Source organism: Balaenoptera ricei, chromosome 9 (assembly GCF_028023285.1).
Source record: "Balaenoptera ricei isolate mBalRic1 chromosome 9, mBalRic1.hap2, whole genome shotgun sequence".
Classification (NCBI taxonomy): domain Eukaryota; kingdom Metazoa; phylum Chordata; class Mammalia; order Artiodactyla; family Balaenopteridae; genus Balaenoptera; species Balaenoptera ricei.
Window position 1 is genome coordinate 6,883,581 of NC_082647.1, and position 25,927 is coordinate 6,909,507.

The 25,927-nt window shown below is 51.7% G+C and overlaps 2 protein-coding genes across 13 annotated transcripts; one reads left to right on the plus strand and one right to left on the minus strand.

Annotated features, from left to right (window-relative positions):
* Positions 1–2,163: 2,163 nt before the first annotated feature.
* On the minus strand, positions 2,164–7,755 carry REPIN1 (replication initiator 1). Of its 10 annotated transcripts, none has more exons than XM_059933090.1 (3): positions 7,627–7,755; positions 6,353–6,538; positions 2,164–4,947 (listed from the first exon to the last, which is right to left on the minus strand). In XM_059933090.1, exons 2-3 carry the CDS (start codon positions 6,495–6,497, stop codon positions 3,233–3,235), a joined length of 1,860 nt encoding a protein of 619 aa, XP_059789073.1. In that variant the 5' UTR covers positions 6,498–6,538; positions 7,627–7,755; the 3' UTR covers positions 2,164–3,232. The 10 variants fall into 10 exon arrangements, with proteins under 10 accessions (XP_059789073.1, XP_059789066.1, XP_059789065.1 ...); XM_059933083.1 differs by lacking the exon at positions 7,627–7,755 and adding an exon at positions 7,224–7,383 and having other exon boundaries at positions 2,164–4,944; positions 6,353–6,467; XM_059933082.1 differs by lacking the exon at positions 7,627–7,755 and adding an exon at positions 7,224–7,383 and having other exon boundaries at positions 6,353–6,467.
* A 14,867-nt stretch (positions 7,756–22,622) lies between these two features.
* Positions 22,623–25,741, plus strand: RARRES2 (retinoic acid receptor responder 2). 3 transcript variants are annotated; one of them, XM_059933102.1, is made up of 6 exons: positions 22,623–22,730; positions 23,663–23,860; positions 24,101–24,205; positions 24,940–25,083; positions 25,303–25,429; positions 25,602–25,741. In XM_059933102.1, exons 2-5 carry the CDS (start codon positions 23,687–23,689, stop codon positions 25,417–25,419), a joined length of 540 nt encoding a protein of 179 aa, XP_059789085.1. In that variant the 5' UTR covers positions 22,623–22,730; positions 23,663–23,686; the 3' UTR covers positions 25,420–25,429; positions 25,602–25,741. The 3 variants fall into 3 exon arrangements, with proteins under 3 accessions (XP_059789085.1, XP_059789084.1, XP_059789086.1); XM_059933101.1 differs by having other exon boundaries at positions 25,623–25,741; XM_059933103.1 differs by having other exon boundaries at positions 24,988–25,083; positions 25,623–25,741.
* Positions 25,742–25,927: the final 186 nt, after the last annotated feature.

Below are 25,927 nucleotides of genomic sequence, written 5' to 3' on the forward strand. Positions count from 1 at the left end.
GCCATTTTATATATAAGGGACTCCAGAATCCAAAGATTTTGTTATCCACGGGGGGGCGGGGGGGGGGGAGTGTGGGGGTGTTACTGGAAACAATCCCCAGAGGATACTGAGGGACAACTGGGTTTTTGCAGGACCCTAATTGGTTCTATCCTCTACAGAAGCATTTGTAAAGTGTAAAACCCTGCCCAGAGGCCAGAAATCACTAGGCCATCAACTCTTTAAATAAAGAGTCTCATTCATCTTATTTTCTGAGTACCTAGTGGGAGTTCAACCAAGACTTGTGGAATTCCAGCATTGTAGTTCCACATCTGCCACTGGCTATGAGTGGGAAAGTCATTTCCACTCTCTGGGCCTGTTTCTTCCTTCCACAGAGTGAAAGACTTCCTCCAGATTGACCTTTCATGACCAAGGGTACTTCAAGCGTGGAAACAATGAAGCACACCTGGGATCCTATTTCCATTAACCGCACGTGTGCGTTTGCAAATGAACAGGAAAAATGTCTGGGAGGCCACCCTCAAACTCTTTACAGGATGCAAAGAGAAAAGCCATGGGGTCGGGGGAGTGGGGGAAATAAAGAACTTTTACATTAAAAAATAAATCTAAATTATGTCTGCATTGTTTAATTTTGACAAGATAATTTAATACTTCTGTGATTATAAAAGGAGGAGAAACAAAAACAAAAACCAAACCTGGACTCTTCTAAAGAGTCCAGCTCCCGTCAGCAAAGGGCTGACCCCTCCAACAGGGCAGTCCCTCCTTCAAGACTGCTGTCAGCATGTGCCCTGCTGAGCAAGGACTTGGGACCCACTTGGCCCCCTGAGAGACTTGGGGAGGAACCATGGGCAAGTTCACTCTGTTCTTGCTTTACCAGCCCCTTCAAGGCCACTTCCATGGCTTTCCCTGAACTTTGGTCCTCTCCTCACCATCTCTGCCCAAAAGCAGCGGGCAGCATAGCATTAGAGGACCCAATGCCGGGCATTTCCTTTACAAGTAATGATTTTTCGAAAAGTCAGGAACCCTGATCAGATTCCCTCTCCTTCACCCTTCCCCTCCCCCATCCTAACCCTAGCTACCTGAGGACCTGTCCTCTGTTCCCTGCCCATCATCCCCAGATATCTAGCTACTTTCCTGGTCACCTAGCAAAAAGCACTGCTCCCGTCCCTTGAAGCCCTGAGCTCCCTTAGAGAGACATATTTAAGTGAGGCTTCCTGGAGACAATGCTCCCAGGCCCTGAGAGAGAATTTGCCATCAACTACACAGGTTTTGAAGTGGCCTCAACCCCATAAAGCAACATAAAGCTTTGAAGCTGACTGCTTCCATCCTACACACTTGGAACCCCACCAACCCCTCATCCATCTCTCTCCACTCACGATTTGTGTACAGGTATAAGTCCTCCCAGACTTAGGCCTCTTAGGGGTAAGACTGAGTCTTATTTTTGTAAACCCCAAGTTTCCATCACATCAAGCACACAGTAGGCATTTAATACTTGTCTTCACCAAAAGCAGCAGCACTGCAATCGCCCAATAAACATGCAGCAGTGGTCAAGAGCATGGGTTTTGGGTTGAACACACCCGGGTTTGTATTGCCTCTGGTGATTACCAGTTATATGACCTTGAGCAAATGTTTTCATCTGTAAAAAAAGAGTACCTGCCGAACTCTAAATTGTTAGATAATTTAGGTAAACTTCTTTGCCAGGTGCCATCATATTAACAAATTGTGGTTGCACCAGGCTCTATGCTAGGTGCTGGAAATCTATGCAGAAACTACTAAGGCAGACAGGAAAAGGGCCTATTGATACCTGTCAAAAATAGGCACTCAAATGCATATGAAGCAACCAGTGCAGGGAAGCGTACACGTCTGCTACAGATACGAGAACCGTAGCAGGCCAGCCAGGGAGGCACGGTAGGACAGAATCAAGTCAGACGTTTTCTCCCTGACAACTGACCCCCAGCAAGGCTGACTTGACCCCTAGAGAGGAAACCCCACTTGCTGAGTGTGCCTGACCCCACCCCGGGGAAGCACAGGCAGGGTGCAGAGAAGCTTGACAAGCCGGCCACTCGGCCTGTCACCGACCCCAACGCCCAACCCCGTCGGAGCAGAGCCGCTGCCCCCCCTTCCAACTCCACAGCTCCCCAAGACAAAGGGACACTCCTCAGCCACCGGTTCTAAAACCAGATCTTTATTCTCTAGTTTGAAAAGGAGGGTAAGTGGTTGTGTGTTTAGTTCCAGAGAACAAGGCCCAACAGTAGAAATTACAGGGAAGCAGACTTCTTTCATTATAAGGAAGAATCTCTAACAATCAGAATTATTCTACAATAGAACCAGGGCCTGGGGGGTGGGGGGAAACTCCCTGTCACCTAAGTATTCAGGCAGAGGCTGGGCATCCAGACGCTAGAAATGCTGAAGGGGAAACTCACCCCCATTTCCCATCAGCTGGCCCTCCGTCATCAATGGGGCAGTCCTCCCCACTACATGCTGAGTTCTGAAGGGAGTGAAGGCAGGCTGCGGTGTTCAGACAAAAGCCCTGACGCAGGGCGGCTGACAGCCAGGGGATGCCCTAAGCACTGGGAGGCCGGTGGGTAAAGCAAGTCAGGCAGATGGGGAAATGCCCAGGGCGGGGGACTGGATCTTCTGGGAGGAAGGGGAGCCAAGAACGAACAGTAGATGGGTCTCTCCAAATCTGGGTGCCTGTGCAGGGGCAGGACGGAGGGGAGGCGGTGAGGCAGGCGAGAGCAGCTCGGCTTCGCCTCCCAGTACTGGAAAAGGCCCAGGTGCCGACCGAGGCCGGCAGGTTCTCCCAGGTGTATCCATCTGGTCCACTTTTCCTCCCGGGCGCTCATTCACTAAGGACTGAACCACACGTACTTCCAGAAAACGAGCTGAAGGAACTCACAGCAAGAGACAGAGACATTAAGGCGTTACCACCAGAGGAGAGGGGTCTTCCTGTCCACTGGCGGCCCCTCCGGCCGGAGGGCTCTAAGGGGTGGGTGGAGCTGCTATTGCTACTTTTCCAGGGCGCAGGGCAGTCAGGGCCGAGCCTTAGCAAACACCAGCTGGAGGCCGGGGTCCCTGCTCTGCAAGTGGACTCCCTGACTGCAGGGGCTGGGGACCCCCCTCTCTAACGGGGCAGGCCACTCCTCCTCTCCCCTCCCTGCCTACAAGCAGTAGCACAGGGCACAGTGTGAACGACGTCCAGGCCCGACCTCCCTCGGCCCCCGCCGCCCCTGCCCCCTCAGACATCATGCTTCTTCTGATGGGCCAGGAGCTTCTCCTCGTCGTCAAAGGTCTGGCCACAGATGGCGCAGCAGAAGGCGCCGTCCCGGATGTGGCTCTTGCGGTGGGTGATGAGGTTGGACTTCTGACTGAAGCTGCGGTCGCAGTCAGGGCAGGCGTAGGGGCGCTCGCCCGTGTGGATGCGCCGATGCGACACCAGGTTGGACTTCTGGCTGAAGGCTTTGCCGCAGTCAGGGCAGACGTAGGGCTTCTCGCCGGTGTGGATGCGCCGGTGGGCGGCCAGGTAGGGCTTGTGGCGGAAAGCTTTCCCGCAGTCCGGGCAGACGAAGGGCCGCTCCGGCGCGTGGTCGCGCCGGTGGGCGGCCAGGTGGCTCCCCTGGGAGAAGCGGCGCCCGCACTCCTCGCAGGCAAAGGGCCGCTCGCCTGAGTGGACCCGGGAGTGGGCCACCAGGTGGGTCTTCTTGCCGAAGTTCTTCCCGCACTCGGCGCAGGTGAAGGGCCGCTCGCCCGTGTGCTGCCGCTGATGGGCCCGCAGGAAGCGCTCCAGCCGGAAGCTCCGCCCACAGTCCTCGCAGCTGTAGAGAGAGGGCGGGGCCTCCGCCTGGTGGCCGGGGGGCTCCCCTGGGGCCTCCAAAGGCTCCGGCGCCGGCTTCAGCGGGGGCTCCGGGGCGGGCTCTGACGAGGGCTCCGGGGGGCCGGCGGGACGCTGGGGGCTCCCCGAGCGGGGGGCACCCTGGGCAGACCCTTCGGAGCGCTTGTGGATCTTGCTGTGCGACAGCAGGTTGGGTTTGTGGCGGAAGCGGCGGCCGCACTCGGTGCACGGGTAGGGCTTCTCGCCCGTGTGGATGCGCCGGTGCGAGGTCAGGTAGGGCTTATTGGTGAAGCGCTTCCCGCACTCGGGGCACTGATGGGGCCGCTCGCCTGTGTGCACGCGGCGGTGGGCGATCAGGTTGGGCTTGTGGCGGAAGCGCTTCCCGCAGCAGGTACACTGGAAGGGGCGGTCGACGGCGTCTCCACCGGGCCGGGGCGCGGTCACCGCCGGACGGCCCCGAGGCCGAGGCCCGAGGGCCTTGGCCGCCGCTTCCTCCAGGGCTTCGGCCACGTGAACCCGCTTGTGAGCAACCAGCTGGTCCCACTGGGCGAAGCTGCGGCCACAGTTGCCGCATATGAAGGGCCGAGCCTCGGGCGCCGGGGGGTGGCAGCGCCGCAAATGGGCCCGCAGCTGCTTTCTCCGCCAGAAGCGTCTCTCGCAGTCGGGACAGGCGACGGGCCGCTTTGCCGCCGAGTGGGCCAGCAGGTGCAGAGCCAGGGCCACCCAGCCTCGGAAGCTCTGCCCGCAGAGGTGGCAGGCAAAGCCCAGGTCTGGGGTGGCGGCGGCATGGACCTGGCAGTGCAGTGCCAAGAAAGGGGCGTGGCGGAAGCGACGGCCACACTCGGGACAGGGCAGGGGCAGCCGGGCCTGGCAGCGCCGGGCATGAAGCCAGAGGGCCACCCAGCCCGGGAAGTGCCTTCGACAGTGGGCACAACGATGGGCCCGACCTAGGGCCTGGCTGCCCGACTGGGCCACAGCAGTGCCTTGTGACCTCAGCCCTTGGGGCTCCTTCTCCAGGGTCTGGGGCGACTCCTGGGAGGGCCCAGAAAGGAGTCGGGGCTGGGCGGGGCCCATGGCCATGGGGCCCCTGCAGCGACGTTCCAGCATCGGTTCTTCCTCTGCTGGGGGTGGAAAGGCACAGTCACTCTACAGAGCCACGCAGCCTGCCCCCAGCTCCTCCCCTGCAGACCCCAGGCCCAAGAGGAGCTCGCCCCTCTCCACTCCTGGAGCCCTGGAATCTAGACTACTAGACTACTCTTCTATTTCCTTGTATTATATGATTTAAATCTTGGACTTACAGATACCATTTCAAGTATATCTGTCGTTAATTAAGTCTTTACTGACCCTGGAAACTACCAGAAGGAAGAACCCTGACACTCCTTGGAATCCCCCTCAGCCCGTGTCTGGCATGGAGTAGACACTCCAGTGCTGGCTGTATGAACATTCCTGCCTTAGGACGGACCAGAAAACGCAGTCATCTCTCCCTACAGCGCTTTACGCTTTTCCAAGTATTTCCCTTCTGCCCTCTTCTTGTTTCTACTATTTCCTGTTGCCGTATCTGAGCTTCACAGCAACTCAGTGAGGCTGGACCAGAGATATTAAGCTCCCTGTTTCATAGATGGAGCAACGGTGAGGCGTAACAGGGTGATGGGACTTGCCCGAGGGCACAGAGTAAACCAACAGCAGAAGCAAGACTAGGGGACAAGTCTTCTAAACTCCCAGGCCAGTGTTCTTTCCTCTAAAATACCTGGGTTTGTAAAGATCTCACAGAAAGAAATTCCTGTGGCCTCTAATTCCTATGATACTCTCCTGGGCTCTAATCTAATCCAATCTTGGGGAAGGCACTTTGGCCTCCCTAACCTCGGTCTCTCACGAGAGCAGCCTGGAGCGCCAATGAAAACGGCCCTTCTCAGGACCAGGAGGGGAGCACCGGATGCTACTGCCGGCCCAGCATGATGCCAGGCCACTGCTTGCCCAGACTGTGCCCACATTCTCTCCGCCTGCCCTCCTCCAACCCCCCCACACAATTAGGCCGCTGCAGGAAGGAGAGCGCTCTTGAATCCCAGGAACACCCACAGCCTGCTGCCCTCGGGGGCGCTCCTGTCTCTGCCTCCCTCTGGTGATAGGGATTATTGGGGCAAGAAAAGGGGAGAAAGGAAGAGACTGTAATCTCTGGCCCCTACCGGTCCTGCCCCAACCCCGTCAGGGGCTGCCCCACATTCAGCTCTTCCAGAGCCTGGGAGCGCAGATTCGTGCAGGGTGGAGCGACGGTTAGACTCCTTGGGACCTTCACTGCCTGCTCACAAGTTCCAGACACATCCTCCTGGTTTCCGCAGAGCCTGTGCTCCTCTCCAGCAGCACAGACATGACTCATTCCCAGCGGTCAGAATGAGCACAGGGAAGACTCCCAGGATGTGAGAACGCGACCCCTTCCCCACGGGCGCCCTCCTTCCACCAGGATGGGGAGGCCGGAGCACGGGGGCCATGGAATGGTTCGAGAACCCAACAAAGAAGGCCACACTCTACCCTGGAGGCTGTGGAGCTGGAGATGAGGCTCTTTCCAGCTCCTCCCGGGGATGTGCCTGCGGCTGGAGCGCCTGCTTCCGCCCACACTCTGGTAGTCCCCAGACGTCAGAGAAAACTGCAGCAGTAAAGACACCCCTACCCCCATGGCAGAGCTCAGACCTCTGAGGGCAGAGAGGCCAGCCTTACCTGTGGGGAGGGGAGAGAAAACGTGCGTGAGGCTGGGAGCTCCCCTAGGGCAGTCATCTTTGTGTCCTCGCCGGCCACCCCTCCCCCACCCCTGCCCCACACCCCGCCTGGCAGAGTGACCTTAATGGATACTGGATTAATAAATGAACGTGCCCCCTTCACCAAGGAAGCACAGGGCCGCGTTTGGGGGTCACTTCCTCCACTGCTAAGGTCACAGCATGAATTGTCCAGGCCGATGGCGAAAAGGCCGGCCTATGGCAGGAACTCTGGAATCCCTGCTGGCTCCCCTCCCCCCACCCTCCTCCCAGCAGGAATTCCAGGTCTGTTTCCCAGGGGGCTGCGCAGGCGAGCTCGTGTGACCAGGACTCGGTCAGAATCCGCTGGCGCGTGCTGGGTGGCAAAGGGCCGTGGAGACCCCACACCCCCCTTCTGTATTCGCGCGTGTTCCCCCCGTCCACGTTCGCGGACACACGGCTCCGCGCTCCCCGAGGGAGCCCTTTCCGGTCCCCACGCAGAGCGCAGCTCGCGGAGCCTGTGCGCAGGTGCGCGGACTCGCCCTCCCCATTCGGTCCAGCAGTGTGCACCCCCCCCCCCACCAAACAGCGCGCACTCGGTCACGCGCCTGGCAGGTAGGGCCGCCCCGCCACGGGCCCGCGTGGAACCCCGCGTCTTGCCCGGGTCGAACCTCTCTGGCGGGGAGCGCGGAGGCGCGTCGCGCGTCCATGAGGCCGGAAAGCCGGCGCCGGCGGCCGCGCTCCCCACCCCGCCGCGGCGACAGCAGCAGGTTCGAGTTCACCACTGCCAGGCCCGTGCCCAGCCCCCCCGCCGGTTCCCAGCGCCACGTGACTACAGGAGCTGCCGAGGGTCAGTCGCGGGCTCGGGCCGGCGGTCGCGGCCGGAGGGCGGGGCGGGCAGCGGGCCGGCCGCGCGGGATCCCTCCCCCGCCCCCAGCGCCCCCTCGCGGCCCGGGCCGGGGCCGGGGGCGGGCGCCGCCGGCCCGACTCCGTTGCCTTGGCGACCACGGCCCGGATTTTCCGGGATGGGCCCGGCTCCAGTTTCCCGACCCTTTGTCCCTACGGAGGACGCACGTCCCTGGGCGACCGCGTGGTCAGCCTGCGGTCACTCGGCTAGACCCGGCTTCGCTGGCCTAAGCGCTCCTAGCTGGCCCGAGCCTTCGAGAGGGCGCCCCCCGCCCCCGGGCCGCCCCCTCCTCTTCTCCAGCCACCTTGACCTTTGGCCGCGCCGCGGAACCTGATACCGCAGGGGCTGAGCCTGGCGGGGGGCGCGGCTGACCCGAAAGTCTGCCTTCAGGGTTGTTCAAAGCTGGAGAAAGGAAAGGCCCGATCGGGTGAACTTTGAAACGGGAATGCCCTCGCTTCCAGAAATTAGCGGAGCTCAGGCGTCCCGGCTTCCGCGGCCGCGGGGCGCGGGGCCGGGGCCGGGGCGCAGGGCGGTCCTCGTCCCCTGGGCGTTTCGCTTGGAAACGCACCGCAGCCGGTTGGCGAGTGCGGAGTCAGGTGCGAGTCTTGCGTCCGTGACTCACCGGCTAGCAGGTGGCCTTGGCTTTCCGCACGAAACACTTCCTGGATTTTCCAGGCTTGTACAGTCTCACGTACTTTTATGGTTTTCAACACAGGCAACTTTCTAATTATACAATTATTTTTAAAACACAAAATCTGTTGCATTAATAGGAAATGAAATACAAAACCCTCTCATACTTTACCTCTTGGAGTCAATTACATTTAATATCTTAGTATGTATTATCGGGCTTTTTTTTTTTAATGCTTATCTTTGCTTGTTTGACGTTACTGGGAAAATGCCTTACAAAGATGTATTCTGCCTTTTTCACCGAACAATATTGTGAATTTTCTGCCGTTTTATTAGATATTCTTTTATAACATGATTCTTAATCGCAGCATAAATGCACATAAATTTTCTACTTTTCTATATCATTGTAGATTCATGATACAGGAGCTGCCGAGGGTCAGTCGGCATATGCTTTTATTGCATATACTTGATTTAAAAATTCTGGAAGTGGGGAACTGATAGGTCAAAGGCAAAGTATATTTTTCAAATGTTTAACTATCTTCGAGGAAAATTTATTGGTTTTCTTTTGAGAAATGCCCCTTTTTCCATATCCTTGAAAACACAGGCTGTTTTTTCAAATTTAATTTAAAGTTGTTATTTCTCATTGTTTTGAATGTTGTTTCTTTACTAGTTAACTGGCTTGTTTTTTCACATAGTTATTTATTAACTGTTTGTATTTTCTCTTTTGTGAATTTGCTTTTGTCCCTTTGCCTACTTTTCTATTTGTGCATTTTAAAAAGTTGGGAAATTGACTCCTGCGTATATATCCGAAGAAAATGAAAACATTAATTCAAAAAGATACATGCACCCCAATGTTCATAGCAGCATTATTGACAATAGCCAAGATACAGAAGCATCCTAAGTGTCCATCAACAGACAAATGGATAAAGAAGTTGTGGTGTACATATACAGTGGAATACTACTCAGCCATAAAAGAATGAAATGTTGCCATTTGCAACATTGTGAATGGAGCTGGAGGATGTTATGCTTAGTGAAATAAATCAAACAGAGAAAGACAAATACTGTATGTTATCACTTATATGTCAAATCTAAAAAAATAAAACAAACTAGTGAATATAACAAAAAAGGAACAGACTCACAGATATAGAGAACAAACTAGTGGTTACCAGCAGGCAGAGGGAAGGAGGGAAGGCAAGATAGGAGTAGGGGTTTAAGAGGTATAAACTACAAGAGGTATAAACTAAAGCTACAAGGATACATTGTACAGCACAGAGAATATAGCCAATATTTTATAATAACTATAAATGGAGTATAATCTATAAAAATTTTGAATCACTGTGCTGTACACTTGAAACTAATATGATATTGTAAATCAACAATACCTCAAAAAAAGTTGGGAAATTGGTTTTACGATATTCCACATTGTTTGGGGGGCACTCCTTATACAGTAAAAAGCCTTTTATCGTTTCTGCCTTTGGTATTATGTTTACAGCAGCCACACCATCCCTCCCCAAATTAAATTTTATGTTTGTATTTTTGTCAAAGAAAGTAAGTTTTAATATCTAGCAGTGTAAGTACTCCCCCTATACACAGATTCCTTTTTTTCCCCACAACTTTCTTGGCTAAAATCACTCTTTTATTGCCTCTCGCCTTCTGAGATGGCCCACACTCTGTCTGTGAAGTATGTTTCTCTCTAAATAAATCCACTTCTTACCTAAATAATAAAAATAAAAAATAAAATCACTCATTAATCTTCCAAATGGACTTTAGAATTTCTTGTCAATATTTTAAAATGTTTCTTGTCATTATTTTAAAAATCCACTTGAAGAGATTTAAGATTCATGTCCCTCCATTTGTTCAGGTCTTATTTTACCTCTCACAGTCAAGTTTTCTTATTTGTGGATTAAAGAGTATAACTTTTGTACTTTTCCTATAATAAAATTTACAAGTATGAACAAAACTTTGTCAGATACTTTGTCAGAGTTTTAAGGTTCAGAAGATATGGTAGACTGTATATTGTAGCATGTAGGTCAAGTTTGGTGGTTACAGAAGAATGCGTTTTCCTATGAGTGCAATCAGAAGATATTCGAGTTTTTACCTAAATACTTAGTAATAATAGTTAATATTTAGGGAGTCCTTAGTTTCTGTCAGACATGGTGATAAACTTTTCACATATGTATCTCATTTAATCCACTTAACAACCCTAGGAAACATACTTTTCTAGTCCTCATTTTACAAATCAAACAACTGAGACTCAGAGATGTTAAGAAATTTGCCCAACGCCACACAGCTGGATCATGGCTGATAGGAACCTGGCCTCACTTTTCACCACTAAAGTTGTGTGTCTGGGAAAAGCACCAAGTGCTGAGCCCAGCACAGAGTAATTGTGAAATACCTCTTAGTTCATGGGTAAATGTGGCATATCAGTGCTACTTGATATAATACATTCCGGCAAGAACCCTCCAGGGGAATTCCTTCACAGACTCACAAAGTGCCTTCATCTGTCTGTCATCGGTCTCTCTGAGCAGAAAGGCTCTTCCCTTAAACAACGCCTTAACTACTCCCCAGTCCCCAGCCCCCACTAGAAGTGTCCTCTTGCCCAGTTAGGAGTTATCCACCTGCTGTACCTTCCTCTTTTGGCAAAGACAAAGGACACTAAGTATAGAACGACGACGGGGCCTTCACTCTGCAGAGAGAAAATGCAAAGGAGTGGTGAGGGATTCCTGAGCCTTTATGCCAGTCAGAAATTCTAGGCCTTGGTATTCAGGACTTCACCCCTCAATACGCCTTAGAGAGGGATGGTGCCGTGACCGGCCAAACGATCAAATGGCCGAGCCCGATGGAGACTGCCTCAGCCTTGACGCACCTGCAAGAAAAAGATAGGGCTGTACAGGGTCAGGGGCCCACTGGACAGAGAAACTTGAGAGGGGCCCTGGGACGGTCCCTCTTCCCCTCCAGCGGTGCCTGACCCCCCACTACTGGATTAGATGGCAAAGTAGGTGGGCTTGCCAGGGGATGAGGGGAACGATGTCTCCAGAAATCCTCTGTGAAGATGTTACTGAACCAAACTTGGGTCCACTCGCCTGCTCAAAAACCCCAAACTCCCCGATGGGTTTTAGCAAAGCTTTTTTTTTTTTTTTTAATTTTGGCCACACCTCGGGGCATGTGGTACTCTCCTGATCAGGGATGAAACCCGTGCCCCCTGCAGTGGAAGCACAGATTCTCAACCATTGGACTGCCAGCGAAGCATTTTTAGAGGCCAGGTGAGGGAGGGGGCTCGCAGGGTGTGTGATCAGCTGTGCACAAGTCTCTGGTTGATGGTGGTTAGCAGGACGGTGTCACAGGGGTTAACATGATCAATCGTCAGGCTCCAGCAGGTCTGGGGGCTACGTGCTCATGGTCATCAAGTAGTTAAATGCTTGCATTTGGTGGGGATTTTAGCCTCTGTAAAGCAACTCAGGAAATGTGCATCAGATGCTGTTATCTAGGTACTTCAGAGAGGAGCTAAAGCAGAGAGTCTGGGGGAGGGGTGTGTCCCAGGAAGGCCCCAGAGGGTCCTGCTCAGTTCCAAAGCACCCAGGTATTGGTTTGCAGTAGCCCTGTATCTACAAGAGGGAAAACTGCATCTATCTCACAGATACCCTGTGCCTGTCCTACAGGACTCACTCATAACACCAACAAATACTTAATCAGTGCCCACCATCTGCTGCTGTGCCAGCTGCTGGGCCTGACCGCGAGCCCGACAGAAATGGTGCTGTTTCTCCGCAGTGTGGGAGTGTATTGAGAGGAACTGGTTTAGCGGTGGGGGTATCTCTTGGGTTAGTGCTTTGTATGAAACAAAACCAAATGCTTGTTGCTAATTTCTGAATGGATGACTAGGGGAGTGAGAGAGAAGAGAGGAAATCTTCCCTCCAGAGGGATCCGCTGTATTACTCCCTCCGGCTTCAGACGGCATCCCCAAGGCGGGTTTGGAAACTCGAACAGAGTCATTCCCAGCGGTGGCGGACAGTGTGGGGAGGGGGCAGGAAGCACACGTACGCTGACCTTGGCAGGGCCGCGTCTGCAGGGAGAGCCTCGCGCGGGTGCTGTCACCCGTAGGTGCTCACGCAGCCTCGACCCCGGGAGCCCCCCCAGCTGCCCACCTGGAGAGAAAGCCCGACTGTCCAAGGCCGGCATCCTGGGTGAAAGGAGCCTTGCTGGGTCCTGTGGAAACTCTTCAGGAAGAGATCAAAGTGCTCCTCCTTCTGCAGTCCCAAAAACGTCCTTAAATGCAGGAACGTGGCCTGCAGGACGCAGGCAAGAGCAGACACTGTAAAGAAGCCTTAGATGGAGATCAAATGTCATCCCCCCAACTCTGCTGCACGAGACACTTCTGTTGCGTATCTAGTTCCAGGAGTCCGTTTTTTTTGTTTTTCTTTTTTTTGCTTTTTTATACATTTATTTGTTTTATTTTTATTCATTTTTGGCTGCGTTGGGTCTTTGTTGCGGTGCGCGGGCTTCTCATTGCAGTGGCTACTCTTGTTGAGGAGCACGGGTTCTAGGCGCGCGGGCTTCAGTAGTTGTGGCACACGGGCTCAGTAGTTGTGGCTCGCGGGCTCTAGAGCACAGGCTCAGTAGTTGTGGCGCACGGGCTTAGTTGCTCTGCGGCATGTGGGATCTTCCTGGACCAGGGCACAAACCGTGTCCCCTGCATTGGCAAGCGGATTCTTAACCACTGCGCCACCAGGGAAGCCCCCAGGAGTCCGTTTTTTTTGAAAGAAAAACATAGTTGGTCAAAAGGAAACCAGGTTTCCTGCAGCAAGAGCCTCTCCTGCCACCCGCTGCTCCTGCCCCCCTCTGGCCGCCCCGGCGCCTGGCCTCCCGGACCATCTGATCCTTTTAAACGGAGATCAGGTTGCTCACTCCACATTTTGACGACATAGCAAAGGGCTGCCTCGGCCTCGAAGGTTCCGCCTGGTCTGACGGCCTGCCAGCCCCTCGGCGCAGCCACAGAAGCTCCGTCCCACCGCAGGGCCTTTGGAGTTGCTGTTTCATCCGCCTGGGATGCCCTCCCTCCTGCCCTTTGTAGGCGGCACTCCTTCACGTTGTTCCGATTTGGGCTCAAGTATCCTCTCCTCAAAACGTGCGCCCCGATGACCCTCTCTCTCCTCCGTACTCCCACCCGGATGAGGACGTCCCTGTGGCCACTGGGACAAATGGCCCCAAACTCAGTGGCTTAAGACAACGCACATTTATTCTCTTATGGTTCTGGATGTCAGAAGCCCCAAATCAGTTTCACTGGGTGGACGTCAAAGTGTCAGCAAGGCCATGTTCCCTGCAGAGGCTCTAAAGGAGAAACTGTTGGCCTGCCTTTTCCAGCTTCTAGAGCTGCCTCGTGTGTATTCTGTGTCTCAGGGCCCCTTCCTCCGTCCTCAAAGCCAGGAGGGTAGCATCTTGCTTCAGTTATCACATCTGTCTCTGCTGCAGTCAAATCTCCCTCTGCCTTCCTCTTATGAGGACACCTTTGATTACATTTGGGGCCACCCAGATAATCCAGGATAATTGTAAGGGAACATACAAGTTAAAACCAAGAAAAGTAAGTTTTAACTCTCCCTGGTACAAAAAGGGAAAAACTCTCCCTTCCCATCCCTAAGAGCATTTTCTTTAGAAAACTTCTGATTGGAAGTTCTTTCTCTGCCCCTTTGAGGTGTAAGTAAATCTTTTTAAAGCTCACTAAGCCTCTTGCCGGCTTTATAACCCAGGACCGTCTTTCTCCAGGACCTGGGAGCCATCTCTCCGAAATGCAAACATCAAGGAAACAGTGGCCAGTGTCCCCTGCCCATGGGAGGTGGGAGCCTGACTCTCCAGCAGCACTGGGCTCCGGGCTGCAAACCTCCTTCTGTCACCAAGATACAAGCAGTGGATGTTTCCTTTGCACAAAGGCAATTAGCTATCACGCGTGGCCACCCAATTCCAGGCGAATTTAGGGTGAACTCTGTGTGACAAATGGTCAAGTCCTCTTACCCGAAGACTGGCTATGCTTTCCCTGGAGAACACGTGTGCAGTGGGGTCGCATCTGCTGGGCTATAAAATAGGGTGAGGACTTCCCTGGTGGCGAAGTGGTTAAAAATCCGCCTGTCAATGCAGGGGACACGGGTTCGAGCCCTGGTCTGGGAAGATCCCACATGCCACAGAGCAACTAAGCCCGTGCGCCACAACTACTGACCCTACACTCTAGGGCCCAGGAGCCACAACTACTGAGCCCGTGTGCCACAACTACTGAAGCCCACGTGCCTAGAGCCCACGCTCCGCAACAAGAGAAGCCACCGCAATGAGAAGCCCGTGCACCGCAACGAAGAGTAACCCCTGCTCGCTGCAACTAGAGAAAGCCCACGCGCAAAAACGAAGACCCAACGCAGCCAAAAAAAAAATTAGGGTGAAATTTCTTTCTGTCTTTGTCGTCTCTTAGTGCATTGCCTGTGACGTGCATCTCTTTCTGGCACAGTGCTTATCCAATAATAAAACTGTTTTCTTTCTCTTCTACCTTTGTGCAGGGCTTTTCTGGGTAGGCAGGAGATTTTCTTTTCAATTTTATTTCCCCGACATAATCTCCCCATCTCAAAATTCTTAGGTTAATCACATCTGCAGTCCTTTTTGCCATATAAGGGAACATTCACAGGTTCCAGGGATTAGGGCCTGAGCAGGGACTAAGGCCTGGACAGGGATTAGAGCCATTATTCAGCCCACCACCCACTCCTACCCTGTCACCTTCTAGCCCCCCTACTCAACTTTATTGCTCTTCGTAAGTCTTATCACCTAACTGAAATTATTTGGATGTGTATTCAGTTAGATGGTTTTTGTCTAGTTACCCAGCACAATGTAAGCCACATGAAGGCAGGGATTGAACTGTCTTTTTTAACCACCGCATAGCCCGCCCCTAGAAAGGTGCCAGCCCCTGGCAGGAACTCCATGAGTGTTTGTGGACCAAATGAAAGAGGAAATATGAGCTCTTGATCCCATGGTGAAGCGAGTTGGATTAGACCACTCAGAGCAGCTGAAAGAGCAGCCCCAGCCAACTGTCAGCCAGTGAACTTCAAACCTTCTCCCTTGGCTACTGCTTGTTAAGCAGGCGATGAAGTCGGACAGAACTTTTAGTGAGACAGAAAAAACCACTTTTCTTATAGAAAAATTCCAATCAGTATGTGAGTGAGGCAAAGAACAAGGAACCTGGGAGAAAACTTCAGTCCGTAGCTCTCCCACTGGAAGGGCTCTGATTGTAGGCAGCAGTGCCTTGAACATATTCCTTTATCTGGAACATTATTCCAGAGTAACTGGAGGGCAGGAATCCTTAGGGAACCTCTGGCTCTGAGGGGGACTGACATGGCCCGTCACACATTCAGCAGCGGCGAGGGTGCCCCACACTCTGGAGACCACGATTACCACCAATTAGGGATTTGGTCTCAGGACCACACATTGCCAGGAGAAGCTGCCACAAATCATCTTGGTGTCTCAGCCAAGAGAGAAAGTAGTCGCTTTCCCCTAGAAATCGACATTTTTACCCTTTCAAGGTCAAATCTCATCTATGTCTTTTGTGCTCCAGACTGGCATCAGGCTGTCTCTTCTTCAACTAAATTCAAAAGATGGATTTAGAGGCCAGTGTGTATCCGTTCTTGGTTTAAAATCTACTAAAAGCCAAGCTTGATTTGGAAACACAAGACAATTCTAAACAGAATCTCTGTGAAGCCTGTGATTTAGCAGAAGCAGGTGTATTTTCAAGTGTTTTGTTTCCTGTGAGTGCCATGGGCTGCTGTTTGTGAACTCCATCTGTACCTGTTTACCAAATAACAAAAATGCTGCCTCTAACCTTAGCTCATTCCTACCCAGACTCCTCTTGAAAAAAACCACTCGAGGTAGTTGGAGGAATGAGAGTGTAAACCTGGCTTCAACTTGATGCCTCCTGATCAGCTCCAAGGTCAAATCTGGGTCACAGTTAGATTTGGTGCCTCCGGAGTTGGCCAGTGAAGTCTCTGATGTTCTCAGAACTGGTTTGCCTTAACTGTCTTAAAACATGAGAAGAGAGTTTCCCCTTACAAGGATATAAGGTTTATTTTGGGGGTGTTATTAGAAATTAAAATAATATAGCATGTTTAACTACTGCACAGTAACATTCTATTAAATTACTACATCCAACAAATAATATACCAAGTAAAATTCATTTTAAAAAAGAACACTTGAAAAGTATTTAATTTCAGGGATTCCCTGGCTGTCCAGTGGTTAGGGCTCCGCGCTTCCACTGGCTGAGGCCCAGGTTCAATCCCTGGTCGGGGGGACTAACATCCCCAAGCCACACGGCACGGCCAAAAACAAAACAAACAAACAAAAAAAAACCGTTTAATTTCATAGTATCTAAACTACCCTACGTGCCTTCCACTGGCTGAGATGCGGCTTATTATCCCTGCTGTGTGCTGGTTTACGGTCATAACAAACATGCATATGATATATGAATACAAAACCACTGCAACAAGTTGGCATGATTTATGGGTCAGATGGAGTTAAGAGAAGTTCTTAGGATTAAATCAGGGACCAAAAAGTGATGATAGGCTACCGCAAGTATGTAAGAAAATTAGTTCCACAGCTTTGTTATTTAAAAAAAATAGGGAATTGTTAAGGGCAAAGACCTAGCTTGTGCTCACCATCGCCATCTCGTGGTAGATCATGGAGTGACATCTAATGGGCTCCTTGGCACCTGTTGGACATTCAGCTTGATATTTACCTTCCGATCACTTTGATTTAGGAAAATATTTTGCACTCATGAAGCGTCTTTTTAAATGTATTTGATAAAGGTGCAAGTTCCTTTTATTAGTTTTCTGAATTTCCTTTAAAGACTCATCATAATGGTATGTTACATTAATGGTAAAATGCATCCACTGATTAAAATCCAAGTTTCATTTCCGGCCACATTAAAACGTTAAAAACGGCATCCTGATTTCTTATCCTTTCCTTGGAGCTAACTAAGATTCATATGTTTATTCTCAAGAAGGCAATTTTTATTTTTTCAGCTTAGCACTAGCCATCCTAGCTTTGTTCTTTTGATCACAAAGCACCTGATTATCGTGTCACAGACAAAAACTTGCCTCTTCAAATAATCAGGTTGAGTGCATAGCACCAAGTCTTAGGACTTGGACTCTGCTGGACACCAGAGGCTTTGCTCTGTAAAAATGGAATCAGGTGAGGGCAATGGCCCAAATGAGAGCAGAAGGGCAAAGTCCAAGTCCCCATGCTAATGATGGCTCTCAGCCCCCTGACCCCACTTGGCACCCAGAACACAACCAGCCTAGCACTACTCACAAGCAAAAGCTCACAGGACTCTTGGGAAAATTGGACGGCTACAAAGAAAAGACCTATGGGTAATACCAACACTGGGGATCATTCAAACAATAACAAAAAATCAGGCTTATTACCTGATCACCCTACAATGCAGCCCACCAGCTGACAGGGCCCCAAACTTTCCACAAAACTTTCAGCTGGGCATTTGAGGAATGCTTCTGACACGAAAGACCAAAACCATGAACTGAAATAAGGAGCAGATAGAACTTTTTAAAAGAAATCCCATAATTACAGCATGGTATTTTTAAATAGGAAAGAACTTTTGACACTAAAAAACACAACTGAAATTTTAATTTAAAATTTCAATAAAAGGCATGAAAGATAAGGTCAAGAATATCACATTACTAAAATTAAAAATGAAAGTGGAGACATTACTACTGATCTGACAGAAATCAAAAGTATTATGAGAGTACTATGAACAATTGTATGCCAACAAATTGGATAACAGATGAAATGGACAAATTTCTAGAAACATAAAACCTACCAAGAGTAAATCACAAAGAAATAGAAAATCTGAATAAACCTATAACTGGCAAGGAGATTGAGTCAGTAATCAAAAATATCCCAGCGAAGAAAAGCCCAGGACCAGATGGCTTCACTGGTGAATTTTATCAAACATTTTAAAGAAGTAATATGTATTATTCTCAAACTTTTCCAAAATATTGAAGAGGAGGGAACACTTCCTAAATAATTCTATGAAGCCAGCATTGCCCTGATACCAAAGCCAGAAAAAAAAAAAAAAAAAAAAACTGCAAGAAAACTATAGACCAATATCCCTTATGAACATTGATGCAAAAGAAAAAACCTCAACAAAATATTAGCAAACAAAATTCAGCAGCTATTAAAAGGATTATACACTATGACCAAGTGAGATTTATTCTTGGTATTTTCAAGATAGTTCAACATATAAAAATCCATCAATTTAATAAACCACAATAACAGAATGAAGAAAAAAAAATACATGGGGAATTCCCAGGCGGTCCAATGGTTAGGACTCTGCGCTTTCACTGTGGAGGGCTTGGGTTCAATCCCTGGTCAGGGAACTAAGATCCCACAAGCCGTGCAGCATGGCCAAAAACAAATAAACAAAACAAAACAAAAACCACATGATCATCTTAATTGAAGCAGAAAAAGCATTTGACAAAATTCAATATCCTTTCATGATAAAACCACTCAACAAACCAGTAATAGAGGGAAGCTATCTCAACTTAATAAAAGCCATATATGAGAAACCCATAGTGAACATCATACTCAAATAGCAAAAAACTGAAAGCTTCTCCTCTAAGATCAGGAACAAGGCACGGCTGTCTGTTTTTACCATTTCTATTCAACAAAGTACTGGAAGTTCTAGCCAGAGCAACTGGACAACAGAAGCAATAAACAGATAAGCTGGACTTCAAGAAAATTGAAAACTTTTGTGCATCAAAGTACACTATGAACAGAGTGAAAAAGCAACCCACAGAATGGGAGAGAGTATTTGCAAATCCTATATCTGATAGGAATTAACATCCAGAATATATAACGAACTCCTACAACTCAACAACAAACAAACAAACAAGTTAAAATATGGTCAAAGGAGTTTCATAGTCATTTCTCCAAAGAAGGTATACGAATGGCCAAAGAGCACAAAAGAGTATCCAAAAGGAACAGGAAGATTTGAAAAAGAAGCAAATAGAATGTCTAGAAAATTTTTAATGGAACCTAAAATTTAATAGAATGATTAAAAGCAGATTACACATAACTGAAGCAGAAATTAGTACACCTGGTAAATAATGAATGAAGGATTTAGCCAGAATGCAGCAGGTAGAATAAAGAGATGAAAAATTAAAAAATACAAAAGGGATTAGGAGATAAGGAAGCTAGAGTGAGAGGGTCTAACAAGCATCTGATCAAAATTTCAGAAGGAAATATTAGGGAGAATGTGGGAAAGGAACTATAAGGAATTATAAGGCATAATTCAGAGAGTTTCCCAGGTTTTAAAAACAAGAGTGTGTGGAACTTCCCTGTGGTCCAGTGGTCAAGACTTCGCCTTCCAATGCATGGGGGTGCTGGTTCGATCCTTGGTCGGGGAGCTAAGATCGCATGTGCCTTGCGGCCAAAAAAACCAAAACATAAAACAGAAGCAATATTGTAACAAATTCAATAAAGTTATTAAAAAATGGTCCATATCAAAAAATAAAAATAAATAAAATAAATAAATAAAAATAAAAAGAAGAGTGTGAACTCAGAATTCTTTAGAGAATTCTTCAGGCGGAAACCTGGAATTCACTCCTGATACCCCTCTCCGTGGAGCCCACATTTGGTCTATCACCAAACCCTTTTACTTCCCAGGCGCTCCTCTTATCCGCCTGCTTTGCTCCATCTTCACCGCCCCCATTTCTGCCACGTTCGTTGACAACTGCCTTTGTCTCCTACCGAGGGCATCCTGCACCCGGACATGTCCCCTCTCGTCCACTCCCTACATACTTGCCAGGGTGAGTTTTCAAAAATGCTGTTTGTTTTGTGATTTTTAAACTTCTAAAAACGAATTTTACACTTTAAGCAACAAATTACCCAGATGGTATGAAATTGTAAAAATACAAAGGGCATGCAGTTTCCTCTCTCCCCTTTACCTCAGTCAGACAGTTCCTCTCCTCAGAGGCAACCATTGCTACAAGTTTTTTGTTTTTCCTTCTAGAAATATCCCACGCATTTATGAACATATATAGACACCATGCTTCATAATGAGCACTTGACATGTGGCCAGTGCGACTGAGGTGCTGGAATTTTCAAACAAGAGACCAGTGTTTCCCACATTGCTTCATTCCACTGAATATTGAAAATATTTGGGCTCACTTTTCTGAACGGACTCTGTGCAAGTGTCATGGACACAGTTGTTAAAATTGTTCGGTATTTAAGTGCAAATACTATGAAACATCAGCACTTTAGGGGACTATTGAAAGAAGTAGGAGACCATGAATTTAAGAAGCTTTTCGTTGCCAACACTCATTGGTTGAGTCATGGAAGGGCTTTACTAAGGTTTACTGCACTGTTAACGGCAAGATTTTCTTTTTCTTTTTTTTTTTTAACTCCAAGATTTTCTTGAAACAAAAAAGAATGTTAACCAAATATTCAGCAATCAAAGATTTTAAATGTCAGTGTAAGTTTTCTCACCAATATCACACTACGTATGATCAAGGTACATCTGAAGCTCCAAAGAAAGGAAAAGTTCATTTGTGACCTGTCCAGACAAATATAAGAATTTCAAATTCAATCTTTTACTAATAGAGATCAATAATTATGACTTTGCATACTTTTCTCACATGAATCAATATGTAAAGGATTTTAATTACAGTAGACAGCATGATGTAAAGTGGCTGCAAAATTTACAAGAAAAATTTGATGAATAGTTTGTTGATTTGATACATTTATAGTTGCTTTTGAATTTATGCAATATTCTTTTGAATTTATGTCAAGTATACTGAGTTGCTACAAAAAGTAGTGAAAGTACCTAACTCAGGCAGGTGTAGTTTTGAAACTGATATGCTTTTGCTTCAAGGTCAAATTGATTCTTTGAAAAAACATATACTAGTTTGCCCTGTGGTAGCAAATATTAAAGGAAAATGTTCTGGGTACTCAGTTCGGTTATTGGAAAACTTTGCCAGAACGACTCGGGTATGTGAATCTCCACTTTCACCTGTGATGCCGGGAAGATCATTAGCCACTACTAAGTAGCTAAGTGCTGTCACCGCTCCCCTGGGTTGGGACGTGTCACCTGGTGCTGAGCTCATGAATGTGCGCTAAGTAGCCCCTTCACATGTCCCCACCAGTGACTGCCCTGCACTGCGGTTGCCCGCCCCTCACATTCCTTTCACCCAAAGGGAACTTGGTCTCGCTGCGTGACCTACACTGTATTTGCACCCAGCCTCCTTCCTTGCCGGCTGCCACCACGCTGCACCAGCCTCCCTCGCTCCCCCAGGCCTCATACGGCCCCTACCAAAGGCAGGAGGACTTCTGTCCCAGCTTGCCCTCAGCTCAGTTTTCTCTGGTCAACCCCCCCCCCGACCCAGGACGTCCCCCAGCACGCGGCCCTGGGCTGGGAAATGTCTTCTGCGTGCCTATTTGTCTCTCTAGCCCCCCCAGGAGCTCCTGGAGAACAAAGACCCCAGCTCTCATCTCTGCTTAACGATTGTCGACAACTCACAGATGGGACCGAAATGTAGATGGTGGGATTTCAGCCAGCAGAACTGGCTAATTGAAGCCAAGGATCTTTCTGGCGCCCCCAGAGCACATTGCAAAGGAAGCTTTCAGCTCCACGTGGAGAATCCTGGCAGGGGTACATAGGGAAGGGAAGAAAAACTTGTGCCAAACACTGGGTCATCTGTCACTTTTCACTTTCCACTTTGCTCGTTTAATCCTCAGAACAACCCCTAAAGGTAGGGTCTCTGACCCCCCCTCACAGAGAAGGGAGCAGAAGTTCCAGGGATCTGGGCAGTTAAATGAGGTCCTCTCTGTGGGAGATCAGCCCTGGTGACGGACACACCAAGTCCCAGAGCTTGTTTTTATTTGCTCAGGACCAGCAGGAGTTGAACCCCTGTTTTCCCTGACTCCCCATCAGCCTTATGAATCCCACCTCACCCTTCACCCACGTGAGACGCTGCAGTCTGTCGCCACCATGGGTGGGACGTGATCCTTCACGACTGGACATGTTCGCTGGTGTTGGAGGTGGTCAGACACCAGAGTCACCTCTAAAGGAGACCCCTTCCCTCTCAGAGGGGCTTTAGGGCGCGGGAAGCAGGGGGAGGGATCAAAGGACTCCTCGAGGTCTCACGTGGTTTTGCGGATGTCTGTGTTTCTGGCAAGAATTTCCTGAAACGAGTGTCTCGGGGACACTAGGGACTGGTCGCCCGGGAAGGGCCTAAGGAAAGGGCAGCCCTACCGGGGGGCAGGGCAGTCCCACATCCCGCTGCCAAGAGGCCTGGCCAGCCGAGCCGAGAAGGCCAACAGCTGGGGCTCCTCTGGCGGGTCAGCGGGAGGAGAGGGGAGGGGAGGGTGGGAGGGGGAGGGAAGTCCCGGGAGGGCCGGCGGCGGCCACAGGCTGGTCCTAGTGGGTGGGGAGGAGCTTCGGCTGCTGGGAGCTGGAGGGGGCCCAGGAGGTGGGAGTGGGAGGAGATGGGGGCCGACCCGAGAGAGGGAGGAGGGGGTGCCGGGAAGAGGCTGACAGCCTGGCCAGGAGTCGGCCTCGGCCTTGGCCTCGGGAGGGGAAGCGTAGGAGGGACCCCAAGGCACAAGAAAGGAGGTGAGGAGGGGAGAATGGCAGGACAGCTGGACGGGAGGATGGGGCGGGCAAAGGGCGCAGCTCCAAAGGGCAAGATTTGGCAACTTGGCTGTGAGCCCTCTCTTCAAGGCAAGACCCTGGTAGCTTTTCACTGCGGGGGTCTCAGTTTCCACATCTGTGGCTTTCTGGTCCTAAGAAGACTGTACAGGCAGAGTTCCCGGGGAGGGTCCAGCCCTCAGGAGACCCCAGTCATGGATTGGGGGGGCGGGATCAGAGGGCTGGGAGAGGGGTGGTGGCGAACGCTCCAGAAAAAACAGCCAGGGAGGGAGGGTCTGCTCTGGAAAGAAAGCCGTGGCGGGGCCGAGGAGAGGCCCCCATTTCTGGGGTGGGGGCTGGGAGGGCCAAGGGCACCTGGCCATTCAGCACAGCGAGGGTTAAGCATCTTCCCAGTTCCCACCCGCTCTGGGCCCCTCCCTCGTGTTTACGTCCTCCCCAAAATATTCAGCCTCCAGCTGGCCTCTTCTGGGCCTGCCTCTCCCCACCTCCAGCTGGGGGGCCGGATGCTGAGGGTCAGGGCCCGGCAACCCACAGGGCCAGCAGTCTGGGGACTGCCAGCAGGGGAAGGGGTCAGAGGGAACGGGAGAGAAGATGGGCCAGAAAAGCGGGGGAGGGCTGGAGTGGGCAACAATGCTTCCCAAGCCCTTGGCCTGAGGACTAAAGCCAACTCAGCGCCTACCCAGGACAGGGCCCAAGCCGCCCTGAGCTGGACCTGGGAACAGCGGGGGCAGGGGAGGAGGAGGGGAATACCAGGGGAATCTCTGCAAGGCGCCACTTCCTGTCCCTCCACCTCTGCCCAGAGCTCTACCAGATGTGGTCCCCAAGCCACAGGGCCCGGGAGTCGGTGGCTCCGCGGGCTGGCACGTGAGCTGAGGGTCCACACGTACCCTTCGCAGGGTCAGGGTGACTAAGGGGAAGCCATGAGGCAGGTGCTGCTCTCGCTGGCCCTGTGGCTGGGCGCGCTGGGCCTGGGCAGGGCTGAGCTCACGGCAGCCCAGCACCGGGGCCTGCAGGTGGCCCTGGAGGAGTTCCACAAGCATCCGCCCGTGCAGTGGGCCTTCCGGGAGACCAGTGTGGACAGTGCCATGGACACGGTGAGCGGCACCCCAGGGAGGGGAGGGGGATAGGGCTGCAGCCCGGGAGGCCGGCACGTTCCCAGGGAGGAGGTACAGAAGTGCTTGGGCCCTGGGAGCACCCAGCTCTCCAGAGAAAGGCCGACCAGCCCAGCCGTCTCCTGGGACGTGCTGTCTCACGGTGGGGAGGAGGGACAGGTCACGTCCAGGAAGGGCGCTGCCTGCTCAGCTGGCTGCTGGCCTTCCTCTGTCTGTTGGTAGCCCTTCCCGGCCGGGACCTTTGTGAGGCTGGAGTTTAAGCTCCAGCAGACGAACTGCCGGAAGAAGGACTGGAAGAAAGCCGAGTGCAAGGTCAAGCCCAGCGGGGTGAGTGGAGGCACACGTGTGTGACGGCGCATGCGCTCAGCGCGGGGGTGCGCGACTGGGGCTCAGTAGGAGATCCAGCGAGAAGCCTAAGGTTGGAGACCCCAGGGCGGAGCAGCCTCCCTGGCGGCTGACTCGCCTGTCTCGGCTGGTGGTTGTGATGGTCGTAGGTGGGCTGGGGGCCTGGACAGGCAGGAGGAGGGACGGCTGGGCCACCCCGAGGACACGTGTTCTTCAGAGTGGGTCCACCTTCCATGCGATCCAAGTTCCTCTCTCAGGTTTCCGGTCATCGGTGGAAGAAGGCCATGGTATGGGCTTCGGGTGGTCCCCACCCTAGGCCTGGTGAATTCCCCATTTCCTGTGTGTTTTCAAGTGGAGATGGCCCAGCCCGGGCTGATTCATAACCGGGCTTGACTGTCATCAGCCACCTTGGGGGCAAAGTCACTGCCGTGGGGGCGATCCTGGGGCCGGGAGCGCAACACTCCGGCCTCCAGTCTCAGCTCTGCCAACCCACAGCCCTGTTACTTCCCAGGTTCTTTGAAGGCCTGTTTCCTCCATCTGTTAAGGGAGGGACTGGATTATACTAGTGGTTTTCTAGACTTCTAGACTTCTATATGGTTTGACTTCCGAAATTTCCCAGTCTGAGGTGGGGCTGAGCCTGGAACCACCTGGCCGGCCAGGGGAACCCCCCTTGTACGCTGCCCCCCAGTCCCACTCTCACCCTCGTGGGGCCACAGGCCTCCCCTCACCCCTTTCCTCTCTGGGCTCTAAACCCCCCTCCTCAGAGAAAGCGGAAATGCCTGGCCTGCATCAAGCTGGACTCTGAAGATAAAGTCCTGGGCCGGATGGTCCACTGCCCCATAGAGACCCAGGTTCAACGGGTAAGAGTGGGCAAGACCGGGCGGAGGAGGGAGCAGAGGTTGGGGAGGGAGCTGGTAGACAGAAACTGGGCCTGGGGGAGACGTGGAGGCGGAAGCCTGGATGGAGGGGCGAGGAGGGGCTCTGGGCCTGGCCCGGACGTCCCCTGTGGGATGGGGACGTGGAGGGGGCCGCCGGCAGTCCCCCTTCCGGCACGGCCTGAGCAGCGCGGCTGCCGGCAGGAGCTGGAGGAGCGCCAGGAGGCCCAGTGCAGCAGGGTGGAGCGCGCCGGCGAGGACCCTCACAGCCACTACTTCCCTGGGCAGTTCGCCTTCTTCAAAGCCTTGCCCCCCAGCTGAGGCCTGACTGGTAGGTGGCCGGCCAGGACTGAGGACGAGGGGGAGCAGGCCAGCCAGGTGGGGCAGGGATGGAGAGGGAGCTGGAGCTGCGGCTGGGCTGCGGGAGGCAGGAGGAGAGGGGCTGGGAGCCTGGAAGTCAGCTGGGATGGGGCCCAAACAGCCTCCGTCATACCCAGTCTTAGTTTCTCTTCCCTTCCCTCTAGAATCTCACCCGGCTTCCTGGAAGCAGCGTGAGGGAGGTAACAAGTGAAAGCCCGCCCTCCCTTCTCTGTGCCTAGGGAGGACTGTCCCATAGTCCTTAATAAAAGTGCTCTAGAGCTGCGTTCTCTCCTCCTCTCGCATTCCCTACCTCCCTCCTGCAGAGCAGCGGGAGGAAAAGGCCTCAGTGCTCCAGCCTCGCAGGGAGGAAGCAAAGCCCCGAGGGGGAGCAGGATACCTCCCATCAGGACACCCCAAAAGCTGTGTGCTCCTCCTCCTTCCCCAGGGGAGACCAGAAGCAGCAGGGACC

Coding starts and splice junctions, on each gene's coding strand:
- REPIN1 (XM_059933082.1), bottom strand. CDS start 7,262: ATGGACGCGCGACGCGCCTCCGCGCTCCCCGCCAGAGAG. Junction 6,468..7,223: donor CCGCGCTCCCCGCCAGAGAG/GTTCGACCCGGG, acceptor TTACTGCTGCAG/TTTTCTCTGACGTCTGGGGA. Junction 4,948..6,352: donor CCAGCTCCACAGCCTCCAGG/GTAGAGTGTGGC, acceptor TTCCACCCCCAG/CAGAGGAAGAACCGATGCTG.
- RARRES2 (XM_059933102.1), top strand. CDS start 23,687: ATGAGGCAGGTGCTGCTCTCGCTGGCCCTGTGGCTGGGCGCGCTGGGC. Junction 23,861..24,100: donor TGGACAGTGCCATGGACACG/GTGAGCGGCACC, acceptor GTCTGTTGGTAG/CCCTTCCCGGCCGGGACCTT. Junction 25,084..25,302: donor TAGAGACCCAGGTTCAACGG/GTAAGAGTGGGC, acceptor GGCTGCCGGCAG/GAGCTGGAGGAGCGCCAGGA.